The sequence below is a fragment of the Tachyglossus aculeatus genome, chromosome X4 (assembly GCF_015852505.1).
Source record: "Tachyglossus aculeatus isolate mTacAcu1 chromosome X4, mTacAcu1.pri, whole genome shotgun sequence".
In the NCBI taxonomy this organism is placed as follows: domain Eukaryota; kingdom Metazoa; phylum Chordata; class Mammalia; order Monotremata; family Tachyglossidae; genus Tachyglossus; species Tachyglossus aculeatus.
Window position 1 is genome coordinate 3075277 of NC_052098.1, and position 24686 is coordinate 3099962.

Below are 24686 nucleotides of genomic sequence, written 5' to 3' on the forward strand. Positions count from 1 at the left end.
GGAAACTGAGAGATTGGGAAGTTCAGTGGCTTGCCCAAATTCACACAGCAAGCAATTGGCAGAGCTGGGATTAGCTGTGAGCCGTGAGGCTGTCGGTCTAAGTAGGAGTTCTATATCATTTAACACTGGGTGGCAAGACAAGGTCACAAACAGTGAAGTTTGGGAATGAAACCAGTCTCATAATATTGTAGCATTGCTCTCTGCAGTAGAGCCTTGCTGGGTGGGTAGAAGCAGCATGGTTTAGTGGATAGAGCACGGGCCTTGGAGTCAGAAGGATCTGGGTTCTAATCCTGGCCCTGCCACATGTCTGCTGTGTGACCTTGGGCAAGTCACTTCCCTTCTCTGGTCACTTCTCTTCTCTAGGCCTCAGTTACCTCATCTGGAAAATGGGGATTAAGAATGTGAGCCCCATGTGGGACAGGGACTGTGTCCTGCCTGATTAACTTGTATCTACCCCAGTGCTTAGAATGGTGCTTGACACATAGTGAGCACTTAACAAGTACCATAATAATAATTATTATTATTATTACATGTGAGGAGAATGGGTGAAGGTAGGATACCCAAACAGCTGCTGTATATGGGGGATGAGCACAGCAGAGGATACTGTGAAAACACTTTAAGGGTATGGTACAGCCCCACTTCAGACAGCCTGACATCACAGCTGAGAGCTCGAGAACACTGCAGCCTGCTGTGTAGCAATGTAGAAAGGAGCAGCACTTTCGGAACAGAAGCTCCAAGAGGATCGGGGAGACTGAGACAAAACTGAAAATAGCACCAGGCACAGTAAACAGCAAACATGTCAGCACAACAGGAGCAGTCTTTGCTTGTGCTTGGTGGGGTCTGTGGTGGAGATAGCCAGGCTCACGGTCTTTCCAGTCTCACTTGCATCTATGGACACATCTATAGCTACACAAATATATGCACACATTGTGTGTGGGGGTGGGGTGTGTGTGTAGGTGTGTCTGTATAAATCTAAACACAAGGAAATGATTTTGTGCACTAGTAACCTTCGAATTCCACCTCCTGAAGGACAGGGAGATGGGAAGGAGCATAGATCATCCACCCTCAGACATCAACGGTGTTAAGTTCCATTTCAGTTAATCAATTAATAGTATTTAATGAGTGCTTGCTTTCTGCAGAGCCCTGTACTAAGCACGTGGGAGTATAATAGAGTTGAGGCATTGATCCCTTTTCTCAGAGCTTACATTCTGCTGTGTGAGAGGACTGAACTGAGCGCTTGGCAGAGTCGGATACCCACAACCTTAGTGTCATCCTCGACTTCACTCTCTCGTTCACCCCTCACATCCAATCCGTCACCAAATCTGCCGGTCTCACCTCCGCAACATCGCCAAGATCCGCCCTTTCCTCTCCATCCAAACCGCTACCCTGCTGGTTCAATCTCTCATCCTATCCCGACTGGATTACTGCATCAGCTTCTTCTCTGATCTCCCATCCTCCTGTCTCTCCCCACTTCAATCTATACTTCACGCTGCTGCCCGGATCATCTTTGTGCAGAAGCGCTCTGGGCATGTTACTCCCCTCCTCAAAAATCTCCAGTGGCTACCAATCAACCTACGCATCAGGCAAAAACTCCTCACTCTCGGCTTCAAGGCTCTCCATCACCTCGCCCCCTTCTACCTCACCTCCCTTCTTTCCTTCTGCAGCCCAGCCTGCACCCTCCGCTCCTCTGCCGCTAACCTCCTCACTGTGCCTCGTTCTCGCCTGTCCCGCCGTCGACCTCCGGCCCACGTCCTCCCCCTGGCCTGGAATGCCCTCCCTCCGCACATCTGCCAAGCTAGCTCTCTTCCTCCCTTCAAAGCCCTACTGAGAGCTCACCTCCTCCAGGAGGCCTTCCCAGACTGAGCCCCCTCCTTCCTCTTCCCCTCCTCCTCCTCCCCATCCCCCTGCCCTACCTCCTTCTCCTCTCCACAGCACCTGTATATATGTTTGTACATATTTATTACTCTATTTTACTTGTACATATTTACTATTCTATTTATTTTATTTTGTTAATATGTTTTGTTTTGTTGTGTGTCTCCCCCTTCTAGACTGTGAGCCCGCTGTTGGGTAGGGACCATCTCTATATGTTGCCAACTTGTACTTCCCAAGCGCTTTGTACAGTGCTCTGCACAAAGTAAGCACTCAATAAATATGATTGAGTGAATGAATAAATGAATAGAGTTAGTAGACACGATCCCTGCCAAGATGGCAAGCCTCGTGTGAGACAGAGACTGTGTCTGATCTGATTATTCTTTATCTGCCCCAGCTCTCAACACAGTGCCTGGCATATAGTAGCCCCTTTGAAAATACAATTACTAATAGTAGTGTTGTTATTATGGAGAGTAGAATCTAGAGGGGGAGACAGCCAATAAAATAAACTGTAGCTGCAGTGTGTGTCGGGCTGGTGGCGGGGAGTAGCATAGGGAGGTGAGAGATTCACCATGGAAGGCCTCTCGGAAGAGACATCGGAAGATTTCAGAAGGACCTTGAGGACCTAGGTTCTATTCCTGGCCCCGCCACTTGTCTGCTGTGTAACCTTGGGCAAATCACTTAACTTCTCTGTGCCTCATTGGTAACTTCTTAACTTAACTTCTTCCCTCATTGGTAAAATGGGAATTAATCAATCAATCAATCAATCATATTTATTGAACGCGTACTGTGTGCAGAGCACTGTACTAAGCGCTTGGGAAGTACAAGTTGCCAACATATAGAGACAGTCCCTACCCAACAGTGGGCTCACAGTCTAGAAGGGGGAGACAGAGAACAAAACAAAACATATTAACAAAATAAAATAAATAGAATAGATATGTACAAGTAAAATAAATAAATAGAGTAATAAATATGTACAAACATATATACATATATACAGGTGCTGTGGGGAAGGGAAGGAGGTAAGACGGAATGGAGAGGGGGACGAGGGGGAGAGGAAGGAGGGGGCTGAGTCTGGGAAGGCCTCCTGGAGGAGGTGAGCTCTCAGTAGGGCCTTGAAGGGAGGAAGAGAGCTAGCTTGGCAGATGTTGGGTCGAGAACAGAAGGGGACCAAGCACTGAACCTTGGGGAACCCCCACAGTAAGAGGATGGGAGGGGGAGGAGGAGCCTGCAAAAGAGATTGAGAATGAACAACCGGAGAGATAAGAGGAGAACCAGGAGAGGACGGAGTCTGTGAAGCCAAGGTTGGATAGCGTGTTGAGGAGAAGGGGGTGGTCCACAGTGTCAAAGGCAGCTGAGAGGTCGAGGAGGATTAGGATAGAGTATGAGCCATTGGATTTGGCAAGCAGGAGGTCATTGGTGACCTTTGAGAGGGCAGTTTCCGTGGAATGTAGGTGATGGAAGCCAGACTGGAGAGGGTCGAGGAGAGAGTTGGTGTTGAGGAATTTGAGGGAGCGCATGTAGACGACTCGTTCAAGGAGTTTGGAAAGGAATGGTAGGAGGGAGATGGGGTGATAACTAGAAGGTGAGGTGGGGGTCAAGAGAGGGTTTTTTTAGGATGGGAGAGACATGGGCATGTTTGAAGGCAGAGGGGAAGGAACCAGTGGAGAGTGAGCGGTTGAAGATGGAACTTAAGGAGGGGAGAAGGGACGGAGTGAGAGATTTCATGAGATGAGAGGGAATGGGGTCAGAAGCACAGGTGGCCGGAGTAGCACTTGAGAGGAGGGAGGAGAGCTCTTCTGAGGATACTGCTGGGACGGATGGGAGAGTAGTGGAGAGTGTTGAGAGCCGGGGGGTTGGAGAAAGGGGGGGGGTGACTTTGGGGAGGTCAAACCTGATGGATTTAATTTTATTAATGAAGTAGGAGGCCAGATCGTTGGGGGTGAGGGAAGGAGGAGGGGGAGGAACCGGGGGCCTGAGAAGGGAGTTGAATGTATGGAAGAGCTGACGGGGATGATGGGCATGGGTGTCAATAACGGGGGCATGGGTGTCAAGACTGTGGGCCTCATGTGGGACATGGGTGGTGTCCAACTTGACTAGCTTGTATCAACCCAGCGCTTGGTACAGTGCTTGCCACATAGTAAGCACTTCACAAATACCATTAAAAAAAAGATGGGGGAGCTGCGGTCTCCCACATGTGAAGGGAAAGGGAGGAGAAGGGAGGAGAGGTCAGCAGCCAGAAAGCAGAGAACGAGGCAGAGTGAGTAGGTTGGTTTGAGAGGAGCTAAGTGTGTGAGCTGGCTGGGGTGTAGTAGATATGTAGGAGAGAGAGCTAGCTGATTGAGTGCCTTTAAGCCAGTGGTCAAGAGTTTCTGTTTGATGCAGAGAGGAATTAGCAGCCACTGGAAATTTTTGAGGAGTGGAGAGGTGCGAGCAAGGTAATGTTTTAGGAAAATGATTTGGGCAGCAGAATTAACAGTAATAATAATAATAATGCTATTTGTTAAATGCTTAGGGTGGAAACAAACAAATTGGGTTGGATACAGTCCCTGTCCCAAATGGGGCTCACACTTTTATCCCCATTTTACAGATGAGGTAGCTGAGGCACAGATATGTGAAGTGACTTGCCCACGGTCACCCAGCAGACACACAGCAGAGCCCGGATTAGAACCCAGGTCCTTTTGACTCCCAGACCCCTGCTCTGTCCATAGCCATATGTTTCTATCCCAAGCTATTGCACTTCCTAAGCAGAGTGGAGGAGAGCAAGAGGGAGAGAGCAGTGGGGGGTGGAGGGGTGCAGTGGTGACTAGAGAGATAGTTCAGGATGTAGAGCAGGCCTGTGGGTCATTGAATACATTTAATATGCTATATGTGGGTAGACCGTGGACTGGGGAAGAGATATGGCACTTAAAATAAGGAAGTGCCGCCGCATAAACTATTGGTTGGATGCAGAAGTGGCATTAGGCTTGGTCTGTGGTGGTTATAACAGCCCAACAGCAAATAACTGTCATTCTAGAAGGGTGTCATCTCATGCCAAGGATTAATATAGCATCTTCCCAAGAACTCAGCGGGCTCTCCTTGCAGCCTGCAGTCTGCCCCTTGCAGTCAGCCCACGGCTAAACTTTGCCAGTTGGGTGGGAATAAGGATGATGATTTTTAAAAGTGAATGATGATCCCTGCTCTTGGTATTTATTGAGCCCTTACTAAGCACTAAATACTGAGCACTTGGGAGACTACAACAGCCAACAGGACCACAAGGAACTTACAGACTAGAGGGGGAGACAGACATTAAAATAAATTACAGACGGGTATGGATACGTGCCGACTGAAGTGGAAGACATTAAAATAAATTACAGACGGGTATGGATATAAGTGCTGTGGGTCTGGGGTAGGGGCGAATATAAAAGTGCTTAAGTGGTACAGACCCGAATCCGTAAGCGACACAAGCCGTGGTCAGGCAGGTTTCCAGGAGAACTGTCAGAATTGCTACCAAATCATCCAAGGGGATCTTTCTCCTTAGTTGAAATGCAACACCCATCTTTGAATATATCTGATATTAGGGCACTCGGTGAGTCCACAGAGGATGTTTTCCTTGAAGTTTTGAGTGGGAGCTTTCAAGATGCTTTTTTAAAATCAATCAATGGTATTTATTGAGTGCTTACTATGTGCCGAGCATTACAGTAAGGGCTTGGGGGAGTAAAATACAACAGAATTAGCAGACACATTCCCTGCCCATAATGAGTTTACAGTCCAGAGGGAGCTTAATAATATTTGTTAAGCGCTTACTGTGTCCCAGTCACTGTACTAAGTGCTGAGGTAGATTCAGGACTATCAGGTTGGACACAGTCCCTGTCCCACCTGGGGCTCACAGTCTTAATCCCCCTATTAAAAGTAAGGGATCTGAAACACAAAGAGGTGAAGCGACTTGCCCAACGTCACACACCAGGCGAATGGGGGATCCAGGATTAGAACCCGGGTCCTCCAACTCCCAGCTCCAGGTGCTTTCCAATAGGCCACACTGCTTCTCTAGGTCAAATGCTCAGTCATTAGTGCTTTGCTGAACTTAGCTGGTGGACCCTCTGAAGCAATCAGAAATGTGTTTTCCTATCATTTGTACTGGAAGAGGCAAATTCCCCCTTGCCAAATGACACCTTGGCTTATGATGATGCTCTTTCAGAGAGAGCAGCTGGCTATGTTGAAACAGATGCTCTGTCTATATGAGACTGTGTAGAAAGTATCGAGTTTCAGATTAATAGCTTACGTGTATTTGTGTGTGTGTGTGTGTGTGTGTGTGTGTGTGTGTGTGTGCATGCACACTTGCTATATTGGAAGAATTTGTTTGGCTTTCTGGAATTCCTAATTCAGGGGACAAGAAGCCAGTATTTGGATTCGTGTGATGTTCTCCATTTTCTGGGGAAATCAATCAATCAATCAATGGTATTTATTGAGCACTTGCTGTGTGCAGAGCACTGTACTAAGCACTTGGGAGAGTACAATATAACAGGGCATAGCTCAGAATGACATTTGCTCCAAGCAAGGTTGGGAGGGAGTGATGAGAGCAAGTGAGAGTGGAAGAGAGCCCTTTGTCTTTAGACCTCTGCGTCCTCAGGAAAACTTGGCATGATTTTACATCAGCGGTAATGGCTGCCTTGGGGTTGTCAAGCAGAGTGGGCTTCACATGCCTGATTCGTTCTGTTGGAAACACTGCCCGTGGTGGAAATGCTACCAATGTTTCAGCAATCCATGCTGAAGCTGAGCGGCAAGCAATGAAAGGGTTAATGTAAACAGCAGCAGGCACTTCCTCCAAACCTGAGTCCCCGGCCTCAAAGACTAGTAAATCTCTCACCTTATAAAATTCAAAAATGGAAGTGCTGACAGGTTTCTATCTCACGGTGCTACATGACAAGCTACATTTAGGTCTATGTCATGGTGTAAGGAATCGGTGTTCATTTGTAGCAGAAATATGGTCGGATGGGAACACTACAATCCCCAGGCTCTTTCATTTTAGGGCTATCTCAACTCTATAAACCCAAGACCCTGGAAGAGCCTGGCTCTCCATCTCGGCCTAGCCAAAGCTCAAAGCCCATTTTTCCCATGTGTTTCCCCACCCCTGCCGCTGTGGACCTCCGGGTTAAGCCTTTGTATCTGCTGCCAGTGACACCAGCTTTTCTCTAGACTTTTTAAAACCCAGAAGCTCAGGGTGAGGAACTCCATTCCCCTCTTGGAGAGAGAAGTTGGGTCTCTAGTCCACAAGTTTGAGCACTATTTACCTCACCTTGATTTGGCCTGCTGCAGAGATAGTCGGATGTAGATATAACCGTCCTTCGTACGTGAAGATCCCACTATTTACCTCACCTCAATTTGGCTTGCTGCAGTGCTCTGCACACAGTAAGCGCTCAATAAATACGATTGAATGAATGAATGAATGAACGCCGGGGTGGCTCCCAAGGAGATCGGGTTGGACGCAGGCCTTGTCCCGCAGCGGGCTCTTACCATGTGTGTTACTCTATTTATTCATTTATTTATTTATTTATTTATTTTATATTATTCTTTATTTACTTATTTGTACATGTTTATTCTATTTATTTTATTTTGTTAATATGTTTTGTTTTGTTGTCTGTCTCCCCCTTCTAGACTGTGAACCCACTGTTGAGTAGGGACCGTCTCTATATGTTGCCGATTTGTACTTCCCAAGCGCTTAGTACAGTGCTCTGCACACAGTAAGCGCTCAATAAATACGATTGAATGAATGAATGGTGGACGAAGTAACCCAAGTTGGAAGCGATCTCTCTTAATCTGCACAAGTCACTGGAGCCCTCTTAATCAGTCAATCAATCTGTGGTATTTATTGAGTACTTACTGTGTGCAGAGCACTGTACTAAGTGTTTGGGAGAGTACAGTATAACCGAGTTGGTAAACATGATCACTGCTCTCAAGGAGTTTGCAGTCATGTTGGGAAGACAGAGACAGTGAGGGCCTAGGAAAAACGGTTTGATTTAGGATGGGAAGTCCATGCCTAGAACACCACAGGAGGAAGCAGCATGGCCTAGTGGATAGAGCACAGGCCTGGGAGTCAGAAGGACCTGGGCTCTAATACCAGCTCCTCCACCTGTCTACTGTGTGACCTTGGGCAAGTCATTTCACTTCTCTGTGCCTTTCATTCATTCATTCAATCAATCGTATTTATTGAGCGCTTACTGTGGGCAGAGCACTGTACTAAGCGCTTGGGAAGTACAATTTGGCAACATATAGAGATGGTCCCTACCCAGCAACAGGCTCACATTTATTTACCTCATCTGTAAAATGGGGATTAAGACTGTGGTACCCAATGGGGGAGAGGGACTGTGCCCCAGAGCTTAGTACAGTGCCTGGCACACAGTAAGCCTTTGACAAATGTAGTATTAATTTGTATTACAAATACTATAGTACTACTGCGACTAATATCTTTTTGTAACACATGGAATTTGGTCCAAGACATTAGTCTTTGGGGGTGGATTTTTCCCTCCCTTCCTGTTTCTAGACTGTGAGCCCGTTGTTGGGTAGGGACCGTCTCTATATGTTGCCGATTTGTACTTCCCAAGTGCTTAGTACAGTGCTCTGCACACAGTAAGTGCTCAATAAATATGATTGAATGAATGAATGAATAGTTCTGACCACGGCGGCTAGTCGGGTAGAGATGAAAGATGTTTGTCGGGCTTTCTCCCAGTTAAACTGCTAAGCCTTCCTTGTGTAATTTCAGAGGTCAGAACCCAGCGGTGGCTGAATTTAATTTACTACTGAAAGCACATACTTTGGAAACATATGGCGTGGATCCCCACCCCTGTAAGGTAATGGCTCCTCGATGCGGGGAGGTGTTGGTATTAACATATAAGGATTTGGTCTGCCAGACCCCTGGAATTAGTCTGATTCATGACAGTCTGTCCAGACTATCACAAATTTGGGACTTTTTCAGGCCCACAGAGGACTGCTTCTTATAGGTGACCATTCTTCAGTTCTTCTAACCATCCCTAGTAGAGTGGGGATGCAAATCTTTGGATTTTGCAGCCAGGTTACGGGGATTCCAATTTTAGCCCCTCTTTTGGTGCTATGTTTTCATTTTAATGTTGTCAGGTGGGATCTAATTGGTATGGGTTGTTGTAGTCAACCAAAAGTGATTTACCCATAAGGCACTTCATATAAGGTACTTCTCCAAAGAACCTGAGAGATTTGTCTAGAAACAAGTCTATGATGATCATTCACGGGCCTTGAAAAGGAATGAAGGAGATGGGGAGGAGATTGGGAAGGGGTCAGGGAGGATTAAAAGAAATGCTGAGGTGCTGGGGAAATTGGCGTATTATGTAAAGAATAATTTATTTCCCTCTTCATAAACCACCTAATCTTTATAGTGGAGCATTGCAGAAGATGATGTTTGCACATTTTCAGTAATGATCCATAAAAACATGTTCTCAGTATCCAGCCTTGCCAACAAAATATAAAATTTCAGCTAGCTTTTTCTTTAGAAATCAGCCTCTGAGTTAGACCTGTAAGGTATTCTTACAAGGCAATTGCTCATGGGAAATCAGCCATTCCTTTTGACATACATAAATAATTGTTCTTTCAGCACAGTCACTTCAGAATGTGTGTGCATGTGACTACAGATCTCAGATCATATGCCGTTATGTCTGCCAAAAGCCCCTATTATGTGGATCTGAAATGATTATTACCTGAAACACTGGACCTCTCTGCTTGTATTATGACTTAGAGACTTGCAGGGTTCTATTTCTGGAGCTATGAGGAGAAAGAGAAAACAGCACAAGATGTTGCAAACAACAAACACAACCATGTCTAATTCCCACCAGTGTATCTTTCCCAGCGCTTAGTACAGTACTCTGTACACAATGAGCACTTAAATGCTATTACTATTATTGCTACTAAACAGCACAAAAAACAACAGTTCCCACACTGGTGGACTTTAGTAGTGCCTGAGAAAGAATGACTGTTATGCTAAGTGGCAAACAGGGATAGGCATACTTGTTTGAATAAAATTACAACTGACATTGTGGGTGGTTATCCAAAAGTAGATTCAACTTTTAAATTCAGAGCCTTTATGTTTTAATGTGTCTTTCCATTAAACAATCTGGCAAGGCTGTTGATCATAGTAATAATAATGATAGTGGTATTTGTTAAGTGCTTACTATGTGCCAAGTACTGTACTAAGTGCTGAACATATGAAAGTCCAAATTAGACTTGATTTTTCTAGTTGGGTTCTCAAACCCAAATTGTTGTCCCAGTTTTGTGTCAGCTCCAAGTTGTTGGGTTAGCAGTTGGGCAAAAATCTACTCAGGCAACAGAACAGTTATTACTATTTTTCTTATTTTTATATTGAGATCTCCAAAAAATCTTATTTTTGTTTCAGTGATAAAGCCTAGCTTGTTTTAAAAAAAGGGGGGATGCAAAAATAAATGTGATTTAGGAAGATGTAATCTCAGGTAAAACACAAATACCTATGATCTTCTCAGTCTCCAGTGAAGTCCGTGAATAATCTTCAATATTAACACTAGACTCTAAGGACTCTGTCACCTGAAAAAGAACTGTGGTACTAGGGGCTGAAAGTGATGCACAATTTTTTTTTTGATATGTGGAATTATTATTGATTTTTATTTCAGGATTCAACAGGAACTACAACATTTTTAGGATTTACCGCTACAGGCTTTGTGGTATTCCAGGGAAATAAAAGGATGCACTTGTTAAAATGGTGAGTGCCTCCGTAGAGCCATAGAAATTAATTTACAACCCTCAAATCTTGCTCCCTATCCCTGACCACTCTGCTTCTTTGCAATATCACATTTCCTCCTACCTCTAGGACATCTCTTCATGGATGTCCAAAAGGCATTTCAAGCCCAGCATACCCAAATCTGAACTCCTCACCTTCCCTCCAAAATCTTCTACTCCATCTAAATTTCCTATCATGGTTGACTACTCCATCGTCCTTCCCATCTCTCAAGCCTATAACCTCGGTGCTATCCTTGATGCCCCTCTCTCTTTCAACCCTCACATTGTCAGTTATCAAATCCTGTCAGTTCTTCCTCCGAAGTATCTCCAGAACCCATCAGTTTCCACACAAAATTGCCATCACAGTGGTTCAGATAATTGCTGACCCTGGGTTTGATACTGCATTGGCCTCCTCGTTGACCTCAATTTTCCTCAATCGATCATTCAATGGATGGTGTTTATTGAGTGCTTAATGTGTGCAGAGCACTGTACTGAGCACTTGGGAGAGTGAACTCAATAGAGTTCATAGATATGATCCTTGTTCTCAAGGTGGCTTGCAAATGATTGGCCCTTTCCTCTCCATCCAAACTGCTACCATGCTGAAACGAATACTTATCCTATCTGACCTTGACTTCTTCATCAGCTTCCTTGTTGACCTCCATGCCTCCTAGTCGCTCCCGTCTCCAGTCAGTACTTCATTTTGCCACTTGGATCATTTTTCTAAAATGACGTTTTTTATGCTAAACTCCCCACTCCTCAAAATCCTCCAATAGCTGCCCATTCCTGTCTGCATCAAGCAAAACCAATTGACAGTTGGTTTCAGGGCACCCAATCAGCTCTCTCCCTGCTACTTATCCACTCTCTTCTCCCTCTCTACTCTAGTCTGCACTCTTCATTCCCCTCAAGCCAACATGCTTACTGTGCTTAACTCTCATCTCTCCCACAGCCGATCTCTTGCTCACCTACCCCGACTCCTGCCTGGAACTCCCTCATATCTAACCTATCTCCCAAATCCTCAATGCCCTAACAAAATCACATCTCCTCCAGGAGATTTTCCCCAATTCATTTCTAATCTCCCCACTTTGTACTCCCCCATCAGCACTTTCACACAAACACTTCTACGCCACCTAGACACTTAGGTGCTCACAACTGAGAAGCAGCGTGGCCTAGTGGATACAGCACAGGCCTGGTAGTCAGAAGGACCTGGGTCCTAATCCTGGCTCCACCACTTTTCTGCTGTGTGACCTTGGGCGAGTCACCTCACTTCTGTGTGCCTCAGTTACCTCATCTGGAAAATGGGGATGATGACTGGGAGCCCCATGTGGGACATGGACTGTGTCCAACTTGATTATCTTGTACTTACCCCAGTGCTTAGTACTGTATGTGGCACATAGTAAGTGCTTAACAAATACCATTTTAAAACCCCCCATAGCATTTCTTCTATAGTCTATTACTTTCTCCCATCTATAATTTACTTTACAGTCTGTCTCCCCCATTGAACTGAGAACTATTTAAGGGCAGGGATCGTATCTACTAATTCTACTGTAATCTCCCAAGTTCTTAGTACAGTGTTCTTCACCCAGTAGATTCTCAATACTAGTGATTGATTTAACCCAAAACATTCTTCTTTTCTCTTGTTCATCTTTTGTTTGTGTTTAAGGTACTTCAGGCAGAGCAACGGACATCCATTCGTTTGCCTTACTGCCCCAAGATAAAGAGGTTTTAGATCCAAACTGAAAACCAATGCTGTTGTCTTATTTTAGGCCTCCCTGAAATAGGATTTATTGAGCACCCACTAGAGCATGTATGGTTGGGAAGTGCCAAAGCAAAGAGTGGCATGTTCTCAGCCCACAGGGAGCTTATATTCTAGCAGGAGAGACCAGCATAAAAATACTTACAAATAGAGCAGAGAACTGTACAGGTGCTGTATTTCCATCTGTACCCAACCCACCTCCATGGGCAATTTCTCCAAACCTGACCTGTTGCCTCAAAGTGGTTGTGTCTCCATTGGTTGCCCGTCCACCTCTATGTCAAATGGAAACTCCTCACAAGTGGCTTTAAAGCACTCAATCTCTTGGCCTCATCTTACCTCATCTTGTTATTCTCTTACTACAACCCAGCCTGCACATGTCGCTTCCCTAATGCCAACCTTCTCACTGTACCTCTGTCTCATCTATCTCACCGCTGACCTCTTGCCCATATCCTGTCTCTGGCCTTGAATGCCCTTCCTCCTCATATCTGACAGACAACTACTCTCTCCCCCTTCAAAGCCTTCTTGAAGGCATACTTACTGCAAGAGGTCTTCCCTGACTAAGCCCACCTTTCCTCTTCTCCCACTCCCTTCTGTGTTGCCCTGACTTGCTCCCTTTCTTCATCCCCCTCCCAGGCCCACAGCACTTATGTACATATCAGTAATTTATTTATTTATGTTATTGTCTGTCTCCCCCTCTAGACTGTAAACTCATTGTGGATAGGGAACATGCACTCTCCCAAGCACTTAGTACAGTGTTCTGCACACAGTAAGTGCTCAATAAATACAATTTGACTACCTCAAAGATGGACCACTTTACCTGGCCCAGCCTATATTTGTGGATTGTCCAACCTGACTTGAGACAGACAAATCTGCAAGAAGAGCCAGTCCTTCACTGCTGCAGATCCCTCAGGGGAGGCTGGCCTTGTCCCTGATGGAAAACCACCTGCAGCTTAGCCAGTCGACAGATCCTATTGGCACCCATATGTTAATGATAATTATTGTACCTTATCCAGTCATTCAGTCAATCAATCAATGGTAACGTACCCCAGAGCACCACACTAAACACTTGAGAGAGAACAATATAACAGAGTTGGTAGACCCATTCCCTGCCCATAAGGACCTTACAGTCTAGAGGGGGAGACAGACATTAAAATGAATTATGGATATGGACATTACTGTGTGCAGAGCATTGAACTGAATGCTTGGGAGAGGATGAGAGAAGTAAAAAACCAGTGCCTTGCCTTCAAGGAGTTTACAGTCTAGTGCGGGAGATGAGCACTCACAAATTATTTCCAATTAGAGGGAGCAAGATGGAAAACAAAGATAAAACTGATAATGGCAAGAGTGTGGAAAGAGGAATAAACAAGTTTATAAATAAGTTGAGTTGGTGCTAAATTTGAAAGATATATACTGAGTGCTAAAGGTCATGATTGGAATGATGATGAGACCTAGTAGAAAGAGCACAGGCCTGAGAGTCAGAGGACCTGGGTTCCAAGGATTGCCCTGCTTCTTGCATGCTGTTTGACCTTGGGCAAGTCACTTAACTTCTCTGTGCCTCACTTTCCTCATCTGTAAAATGAGGATTCAATACCTGTTCTCCCTTCCCCTTAATCAGTCAGTCAGTTGTATTTATTGAGCGCTTACTGTGTGCAGAGCACTGTACTAAGTGCTTGGGAAAGTCAGTATAACAATGTAACAGACACATTCCCTGCCTACAATGAGCTTACAGTCTAGACTGTGAGTCCTATGTGGGAGAGGGACAGTGACTGATCTGATTAACTTGTATCTACCCAGCACTTATAACAGTGCTTGAGACATGGTAATGCTTAACAAATATTATAATTAGTGTTATTATTATGGCAGGACCTGGGGAGGTGGGCATTAATCGGGGATGGCTTCCTGGAGGAGGTGCGATTTCAGAAGGGCACTGAAGCTGGGGAGAGCTGTGGTCTGGTGGATTTAATAATTATAATAATCATGATTCTTTTAAGTGCTTACTATGTGCCAAGCACTGTGCTAAGCTCTGTGGTAAATGCAGGATAATCACATCAGACAAAGTCCCTGGCACATGGTTCCAGTAAGTGGTCAGTGGTGCGAGGGGAAAGAGGAAGGAACTTTAAGAAGAAAAACTAAAAGCACACAATGGAGGGTAGCAGGTGATCAATGCAGATATGTAACAGGCTTTAGTGGAAACCTTGAAGTCAGTGATCAAGAGTTTCTGCTTGATGTAGGGCAGAAATGGGTAGTCTTGGAAGGATTTTGAGGACTGGAGAGATATATGCCAAACAACATTTTAGAAAATGTATCTGGGCAGCAGAAAGTAGTTTAGAAATGAAGAGGGGAGAAGTTAGAGGCAGGCAATATCAGGGAGGAAGCTGATGCAGTTCGCTAATCGGGAAGTGATGAGAGCTTATACTAGGATGGTGTCTTTTTTGTGGGGCAAGGAAGGGACAGATCTGGGAAATTTGGTGGAGAAAACAGGAGGATTTAGTGAGATTTTGCTCCATTTTTGCACCCCTCCCTCAGCCCCACAGCATATCTACACCCATCATTTATTTATTTATATTACTATTTATTTATGTTATTATTTATATTACTGCCTGTCTCCCCCCTCTACACTGTAACCTCTCTGGTGGCAGGGAACGTTTCTACTAACACTTGTTGTATTGTACTCACCCAAGCACTTAGTATAGTGCTTTGCACACAGTAAGCTCTCAATAAATACCATTGATTGATGAACTGATTGAGAGCAAATGAGAGTTAAAGAGAGGGAAGAGTCAACGATGACTCCAAGGTTGTGAACTTGTGAGACAGAGAGGGTGGTGGTGGTGTTGACTGTAACTGGAAAGTTAGGAGGAGGCGTGGGTTTAGGAGGGGATATGATGAGTTCCGTTTTAGACAGATTAAGGTGCCGGTTAGACATCCAAATGGAGATGTTCGTCAGATCCATAAACACCCACCTACTGGGGAAGACAGTATGTTTTATTTGGGCTTCACTCACTCCCTGTGGTCATTTCTCCAAAGAACTCCTCAGTTTAGGTTTGCCTGACATGGCTGTGAGCCCGTTGTGAGAGAGGTATGATGTCCAACCTGTTTATCTTGCATCTGCCCCGGGGCTTAGTACAATCCTTGGGGCATAGTATGTACTTAAGAAATAGCAAAATTATTATCATGAGAGAAGATGATAACTGGACCACTCACGCTCCTAGGCATCAAACCTTTCATCTGTCGACAACTCACACTGCCACCCACTCCCCTCCTGGCCCAAATCTCTCTTCACTGAGATCCCCCTTTAAATGAGCCTGCTAAGGCTCAGCTCTGACTGTGTTTCTTATGGGGTAAAAGATTCCCTGGAGAAAATGGAAGGTGGAGGATGTATTTTAGATTGATAAAGGGTTCGAATCCTGGCTCCGCCACATGTCTGCTGTGAGAAGCAGCGTGCGTGGCTCAGTGGAAAGAGCCCGGGCTTTGGAGTCAGAGGTCATGGGTTCGAATCCCGGCTCCACCACATGTCTGCTGTGTGACCTTGGGCAAGTCACTTAACTTCTCTGAGCCTCAGTTCCCTCATCTGTAAAATGGGGATTAAGACTGCGAGCCCCACGTGGGACAACTTGATCACCTTGTATCCCCCCCAGCGCATAGAACAGTGCTCTGCACATAGTAAGCGCTTAACAAATGCCATTATTATTATTATTATTATTATTATTATTATTAACCTTGGGCAAGTCACTTAACTTCTCTGAGCCTTTACTTAATTTCTCTGAACCTCAGTTACCTCATCTGTAAAATGGGGATTAAGATGGTGAGCCCCATGTGGGAAAACTTGATCACCTTGTATCTCCCCCAGTGCTTAGAGCAGTGCTCTGCACATAGTAAGTGCTTAACAAATGCCATCATTATTATTATTATATAGGCTAGAGTATTAGAGTGTGCATCCCTCTAGGGATAGGGACTTAGGCCAACCTGCTCTTAATAATAATAATAATAATAATAAATAATATTGGTACTCATTAAGCATTTACTATGTGCCAAGCACTGTTTTAAGCACTGGGGGAGATACAAGTTAATCAGTTTGGACCTGGGGCTCAGACTCTTAAACCCCATTTTGCAGATGAGGTAACTGAGGCACAGAGAAGTTAAGTAACTTACTCAAAGTCACACAGCAGACATGTGGTAGAGCAGGGATTAGAACCTAGGTCCTTCTGACTCCTAGGCCCACACTCTATCCAGCTAGCTACACTGCTTATCTCGTACCTGCCTCAGAGCTTAGTGGAGTTACTATTATTATTATTATTGTTATTATGATATTTGTTAAGCACTTACTATATGTCAAGCACTTTTCTAAGTGCTGGGGTAAATACAAGTTAATTAGGTTGGACACAAGCCCTGTCTCACATGGGGCTAACAGTTGAAGGGAGAGGGAAAACAGGTACTGAATCCCCATTTTACAGATTAGGCAACTGAAGCACAGAGAAGTTAAGTGACTTACCCAAGTTCACACAGCAGGCAACTGGAAGAACCAGCATTAGAACCCAGGTCCTCTGACTCCCAGGCCCATGCTCTCTCCACCAGACCATGCTGTTTGCCACATATTAAGCACTTAACAAATACCACAGTTATTACTATCATTCCAGTTGCAGCATGACTTATCTTCCCAGATTGGTGAGAAAATGAATGTTTATTTTTCTGCACACAATGGCTGCTGGAAAAATACACCCAACTAAATAACCATTAATGACTGGAAGGCCTGCTTGGAAGAAAGGTGCAACAGAGGTGTAAAAATGAACTTAATAAGTAATTCTGAGCCTTCTTTGTATTCTCACAGGAGGAAAAATTCTGTATAATTTGCTTATGGGTTTCTCACCGCCCATGAGGTCTTCACTGATGATAAGATGAAATCTTATTTCATTACAGCTTGCTTGACATTTGGGAGTCAGCCAGGGTCCTGAGGGAAGGCAAGTTACCCGTGATAACCAAATTTGGTTTCCTCCTTACCTAAGAGATTTTTCTCTTCCTAGGTCTGATGTCTGCAAATTGAAGTTTGAAGGGAAGACATTTTATGTGATTGGCACACAGAAGGAGGTTGGATATCATCTTTCCTACCACTGTGTATGTTTGTGCTGTAATATGTGCAGTGGAACAGTGGGGAGGGTGGGGAGAAGATGAGAAAAGGACTCACAGGATGGGGAAATATAATAATAATAATTGTGGTATTTGTTAATTGCCTACTATGCGCCAGGCACTGTACTAAGCACTGGGGTGGATACAAGCAAATCGGGTTGGACAACCTCACGGGATTTCAGATCTGGTCCATTCTGGGGGTGAGATGTGTTGCCTTTTCAAAATCATCCAGACTCTGGGGTGGCCCAGGGGTATAATGTGTTTAGGTCTGAAGAAGCTAGCCTTCCACCGGAGGAAGTCTTTTCTGTAGTCTCGGTTGATAGTCCCACTTCGTGACTACTTTCGGCTATATTTGTGCCAGTGTTAAACCTTCTGACTCAACAGTCAGTCAGTCAGTGGTATTTATTGAGCGCTTACTGTTTGAAGAGCACTGTACTAAGTGCTTGGGAAAGTACAGTATGATAGAGTTGGTAGACATGATCTCTGAACCAGGAGACATGACTTTTGATTGTGTTCCACAAGTCATTGGCAAATTTCACTTCTTCATGAAGTGACTTTCACATGGTGGTTCCATGTTGTTGGATTGACCTACCAGGTATGTAAGTGTCTCCCCCACCCTCACCCTGCTCTCCCCAAGCATGACTTTCCTGCCCCTTCTCAATCTCTGGGGGTTGGTGGGGTTCTCTCCACAGTTCTTCACCCCTGCAACTTTTGTTATCACTGTTTCGCAGATGTGTAGAACGGGGATTGAGACTGTGAGCCCCACGTGGGACAGGGATTGTGCCCAACCCAATTGCTTGTATCCACCCCAGTGCTTAGTCCAGTGCCTGGCACATAGTGAGCACTTTACAAATACCACAATTAAGTATATACACCTCACCGTGCCTCGTTCTCGCCTGTCCCGCCATCGACCCCCGGCCCACGTCATCCCCCGGGCCTGGAATGCCCTCCCTCTGCCCATCCGCCAAGCTACCTCTCTTCCTCCCTTCAAGGCCCTACTGAGAGCTCACCTCCTCCAGGAGGCCTTCCCAGACTGAGCCCCTTCCTTCCTCTCCCCCTCGTCCCCCTCTCCATCCCCCCCATCTTACCTCCTTCCCTTCCCCACAGCACCTGTATATATGTATATACGTTTGTACATATTTATTACTCTGTTTATTTATTTATTTATTTTACTTGTACATATCTATTCTATTTATTTTATTTTGTTAGCATGGTTTTGTTCTCTGTCTCCCCCTTCTAGACTGTGAGCCCACTGTTGGGTAGGGACTGTCTCTGTATGTTGCCAACTTGTACTTCCCAAGCACTTAGTACAGTGCTCTGCACACAGTAAGTGCTCAATAAATACGATTGATTGATTGATTGATGGGAATCCCTTCATTGATTGCGAACCCTTCGAGGGATAGGTTTCACATCCAATTCCCACCTGAATACTCTTTCTCAGTACTTAGTGCTCCGGACACAAAAAGCGCTTAATAAATATTATTACTTCTACTGCTACTGTTCTTCCTTTTTTTTTAACCTATCACACTCTTTGCTGCAGTGTGACTTAGGCCTGAGGGTGAGGACAGAGTGAGGAGTGTGAGGCAGGAAGGGGCTGGGAGAGGGAAGCGAAACATTACCTTGTCAGAAAGAACAGTGTGTGCTCAGTGCTTTGTTTCACAGCACAGCAACAGTCACTGTGCTGTCAGATCCATATGCTCATTTCTCAATTTGGTCTTTCCTCCTGGTCCTTCAGGCCTAAGTCACACGGCAGCAAAGAGTCTTCACTGTGTATATATGTGTGCAACGGTGGACAGAGGGAGGGAGCATTCCCATTAGGGGTCAGGGAAAGCTGGCTTTGTTTCTAGAGAAGTGGATGGGGTTTGGAGGAGTATTGAGCATTTCTCGTTGGAGTGGATCACACTGCTTCCTAAGCAGAATGCCGATCCCCTGGCTTCCAGCGTGAACATGCAGACAGACACCTCCTTCCTCCTGAACTTGTGGATTTCACTCCATCAGTGACTCAGTCATATTTATTGAGGTCTTACTGTGTGCAGGGCACTGTACTAAGTTCTTGGGATGGAAGCCACCGGACCGGCGGATCCCATCCACTGCTGGAGGGTGGGGTGTGGGAAGGAGGGGTATTTCAAGGGTCCATGGGGTCGGGTTTGGCTGGCTCCGATTTCTTTCACTTTGGTGAATATCACACTGCAGCACAGGCAGCTCAGCAAGTCTGAAGTTCTCAGCTCTGGAGAGGTGAGAGACTCGCCTTGCTCTAGTTAGGCTTACTGTCTTTCTTCTCGTTCTGTTCCCCTTCATTAGAAAAAGGCCATGTTGGCTTTCCATACTTCAACACCAGCTGCCTGCAAACATCTCTGGAAGTGTGGAGTGGAGAATCAGGCCTTTTACAAGTAAGCAGTTTTCATTCCTTCATTCTTGGTCGTTCAAAGGGCATCTCTAGGGCATTGTATGCTTGGCAAAGTGCAAAAAGATTACTTTTCTCCCTAGGTGATTGGTGAGCATCAGTATCAGCAATCAGTCATTCAGTGGTATTTATTGAGAGCTTACTGTGGGCAGAGCACTGTACTAAGCACTTGGAAGAGTACAGTACAATAATAATAATAATAATAATGGCATTTATTAAGCGCTTACTATGTGCAAAGCACTGTTCTAAGCACTGGGGATGTTACAAGGTGATCAGGTTGTCCCGCAGGGGCTCCCAGTCTTCATCCCCATTTTACAGATGAGGGAACTGAGGCACAGAGATGTGAAGTGACTTGCCCAAAGTCACACAGCTGACAATTGGTAGAGCTGGGATTTGAACCCATGACCTCTGACTCCAAAGCCCGTGCTCTTTCCACTGAGCCATGCTGCTTCTCTAATAGAGGAGGTAGCCACATTCCCTGCCTTTAAGGAGCTTACAGACTAGAAGTCTGCTATGTGCAGAACACTGTACCAAGCACTTAGGGACACACAGAAGTAAAAACAGGCTCCCTGCCCTCCAGGAGTTTAGGATTGAATGGAGCAGACAATGGGCAAGGGTTTAGTACAGTGCTCTGCACACCGGTAAGCTCTCAATAAATACCATTTATTGTTTGGACATAAATGGACAAGTGGGCCATAATTAAGAGCAGCAGCAAATAAACAGATACATGAATGCTGAAGTGACTGATGGAAGGTGAATTTTTAGGATGCCTTTGCAGGAAGGGAGGTTTGTGATTTAATTGATTGAGTTGAGAGGCCATTCCAGGCAAGGGGAAAGGTGTGATGAGCAGTGGGTTGGAGGGGGGCAGCATCAATCAATCAATCAATGGCATTTATTGACTACTTACTTTGTGCAGAGCACTGTACTAAGCACTTGGGAGAGTATAATGCAACAGAGTTGGTAGACATGTCCCCTATGCACCCTCGGCTTCAAGGCTGTCCATCACCTCGCCCCCTCCTACCTCACCTCCCTTCTCTCCTTCTACAGCCCAGCCCGCAACCTCCGCTCCTCTGCCGCTAATCTCCTCACCGTGCCTCGTTCTCACCTGTCCCGCCGTCGACCCCCGGCCCACGTCATCCCCCTGGCCTGGAATGCCCTCCCTCCCCACATCCGCCAAGCTAGCTCTCTTCCTTCCTTCAAGGCCCTACTGAGAGCTCACCTCCTCTAGGAGGCCTTCCCAGACTGAGCCCCCTTTTTCCTCTCCCCCTCCTCCCCCTCCCCATCCCCCCTGCCTTACCTCCTTCCCCTCCCCACAGCACCTGTATATATGTATATATGTTTGTACGTATTTATTACTCTATTTATTTTATTTGTACATATTTATTCTATTTATTTTATTTTGTTAATATGTTTTCTTTTGTTCTCTGTCTCCCCCTTCTAGACTGTGAGCCCACTGTTGGGTAGGGACCATCTCTATATGTTGCCAACTTGTATTTCCCAAGCGCTTAGTACAGTGCTCTGCACACAGTAAGCACTCAATAAATATGATTGAATGAATGAATGAATGAAAGGAGCCCAGAAGGGAAGCAGCATGGACTAGTGGATAAAGCACAGACTGGGAGCCAGAGGATCTGGGTTCTAAACCCGCTCAACCAGTTGTCTGCTGTGTGACCTTGGGCAAGTCACCTCCCTTCTCTGTGCCTCAGTTTCCTCAACTGCAAAATGGGGTTTCAATACCTGTTCTCCCTCCTACTTAGACTGTGAGCCCCATGTGGGACAGGTAATGTGTCCAACCTGATAAACCTGTATCTACCCCAGTGCTTAGAACAAGTGCTTGACATACAGAAAGCACTAAACAAATACCAAAAAAAAGAGCTTACAATCTAGCGGGGGAGCAGGATCATAAGGGAGGGATGGTTAGGAGCAGTAGCAGTAACATATGCTCGCCCGCCTGATTTATGGGATTGAGTTATTAATTAAGGCAAATTTAATATGGTTTGCAGATAGCGATAGAGTGGGAAATAACAGTGATGATATTTAGTGAGTACCTGCTAAGTGTAGTGCACTGTAGTAAGTGCTTGAGCCTCCTTAGGGAGGAATGAGAGGTGGCTGAAGACCTAGACCAACTCAGCAAGGATCCAGAAAACATCATGAAAGGGACCCATTGCCTACACAAGGCCAATCCCTTACTCACTCTATACTGGGGAAATATTGACTCCCGTTCATAGAGTGAGAATCGTTTTCTGAACCTGTTGTTATTGCAGGACAGTGCAGGATTTTGTGGGGGCGGGGGGCGGTTAGGTTTCATCGGTGAGTAGTAATAGAGCGGGATTTTCAGCGGGGTTAGGTTTCACCGGTGAGTAATAGAAAAGGTAATAGAAACCCGGGAATGCACATTGCAGTGCATATGGATGACAGGAGAGGATATCAGTGGGCAGAGGCAGGGTGGGGTGTGTGCCCCTGAGAGTCTGTGAATTGGGTCGAGGAGATTGGGTGAAGTGCCAGGGGAGCATGAAGCAAGAGAGTGAGAGCCCTGAGGGAAATCAAAAAGCTTCCACAGGGTCAGTTGAGAATAATAATAGTAATGATGGTATTTGTTAAGTGCTTACTATGTGCTGAGCACTGTTCTAAGCCCTGGGATAGATACAAGGTTATCAGGTTGTCCCACGTGGGGCTCACAGTCTTAATCCCCATTTTACAGATGAGGCAACTGAGGCACAGAGAAGTTATACTTTATAAGCATTTTCTATGGTATTTGTTAAGTACTTACTATGTGTCAGGCACTATTCCATGTGCTGGGGTGGTAGATACAAAGTAATCAGATCGGCTACGGCCCATGTCCCGCATGAGGCTCACAGTGTCTATCCCCACTTTCCAGATGAGGGAACTGAGGCACAGAGAAGTTAAGTGACTTGTCCAAGGTCACCTAGCGGACAAAGGGCAGAGCCGGGATTAGAACCCAAGTCCCTCTGACTCCCAGGCTGTTGCTCTTTCTACTAGGCCATGCTGTTTCTCACTTACTCTTTGCCAAGCACTGCTCTAAGCACTGGGGTAGTTACAAGTTAATCAGGTTGGATACAGTACCTGTCCCCCATGGGGCTCATGGTCTAAGTAGGAGGGAGTAGGATTTAATCCCCACTGTCCAGATGAGGTAACTGAACACCCAGATGGCACCTTGGATTTCTTCTGTAAGTCCCTAAGCACCTAGTGCAGTGCCATGCACAAAGCAGACCTCAATCACCAATGGTGGCGATGATAAGGTTGTGTAGGGATTGAAGGGGAGGAGAGTAGATAAAGAGAGAGAGAGAGTAGAGTCGACTGCCAAAGTGGGCCATGGGTGGCATAGAGAGGAGGCTAAGTAACCTGGGAGAGACCTGAGAATTGACCCAGTTCATTCATTCATTCATTCATTCATTCATTCATTCATTCATTCAATTGAATTTATTGAGCACTTACTGTGTGCAAAGCACTGTACTAAGCGCTTGAGATAGTACTCTGTTACAACAGACATATTCCTGCCCACAACGAGCTCACAGTCTAGAGGGGGAGACAGACATTAATATAAATAAATATATAGATAAATAAATAAATTACAGATATATACAGATACATACATACATGCTGTGGGGATGGGAGGGAGGATGAATGAAGGTGCAAGTAAGAGTGGCACAGAAGGGAGTGGGAGAAGAGAAGAGGAGATCTTAGTCAGGGAAGACTTCTTGGAGGAGATGTGTCAACAACTGTTATTTTTACCCAAAATGAAGTCTGGAACTGGGCCCCACAAACACAGTAGAATGGATTACCAATATAGGGCTCTACCTCCCCTCTTGGGGCTTTCAATGCCACTTTTCTATGCCTCCCCTGGTCTCCCTCCACCCTCGGTAAGGGAAGGGATTGGGGTACTCTGTTTTCAAGTGGACACATCACAGGTCTTTAGGTGGAAGTGGCTCTAGCTACTTGGGGAGTGAAGAAGCAGCATGGCCTAGTGGCTAGAGCATGGGCCTGGGAGTCAGAAGGACCTGGGTCCTAGTCCCAGCTCTGCCACTGATCTGCTGTGTGACCTTGGGAAAGTCACCTCACTTCTTGGGGCCTCAGTTGCCTCATCTGGAAAATGAGGATTAAGACTGTGAGCCACATGTTGGACGGGCACTGTGTCTAGCCTAATTACCTCGTATCTACCCCAGCACTTAGAACAGTGCCTGGCACATAGTAAGTGCTTAATAAATATCATTTAAAAAAAAAAAATCACCTCCCGTGGGCAAACCTCCAACATCTCTCGGGGATGGGCAGAACCTGTTCAAACTGGAAAATGAGAGTATACACCAAATCCCTATGTCATAGCCCAGACGTTCTTAGGATTTTAGGATTCAGCCAGTTCTGCTAAAGATCGATGGCGGGCCTGGAATGCCCTCCCTCTGCCCATCCGCCAAGCTAGCTCTCTTCCTCCCTTCAAGGCCCTACTGAGAGCTCACCTCCTCCAGGAGGCCTTCCCACACTGAGCCCCTTCCTTCCTCTCCCCCTCGTCCCCCTCTCCATCCCCCCCATCTTACCTCCTTCCCTTCCCCACAGCACCTGTATATATGTATATATGTTTGTACATATTTATTACTCTATTTATTTATTTATTTATCAATCAATCGTATTTATTGAGTGCTTACTGTGTGCAGAGCACTGTACTAAGCGCTTGGGAAGTACAAGTTGGCAACATATAGAGACAGTCCCTACCCAACAGTGGGCTCACAGTCTAAAAGGGGGAGACAAAGAACAAAACCAAACATACTAATAAAA

General features: G+C 45.6%; 1 protein-coding gene across 4 annotated transcripts in view; it reads left to right on the plus strand.

Annotated features, from left to right (window-relative positions):
- The window catches only part of FRMD3 (FERM domain containing 3), a 264744-nt gene that overhangs the window by 202478 nt on the left and 37580 nt on the right, over nt 1–24686 (plus strand). For 3 of the 4 annotated variants that reach the window (XM_038769693.1, XM_038769694.1, XM_038769697.1), the window contains 4 exons: nt 8609–8696; nt 10515–10603; nt 17392–17482; nt 19796–19884. In XM_038769693.1, coding sequence (XP_038625621.1) covers nt 8609–8696; nt 10515–10603; nt 17392–17482; nt 19796–19884 — 357 coding nt within the window. The remainder of the gene's footprint in view (nt 1–8608; nt 8697–10514; nt 10604–17391; nt 17483–19795; nt 19885–24686) is intronic. The other variant, XM_038769696.1, reaches the window with a different exon arrangement.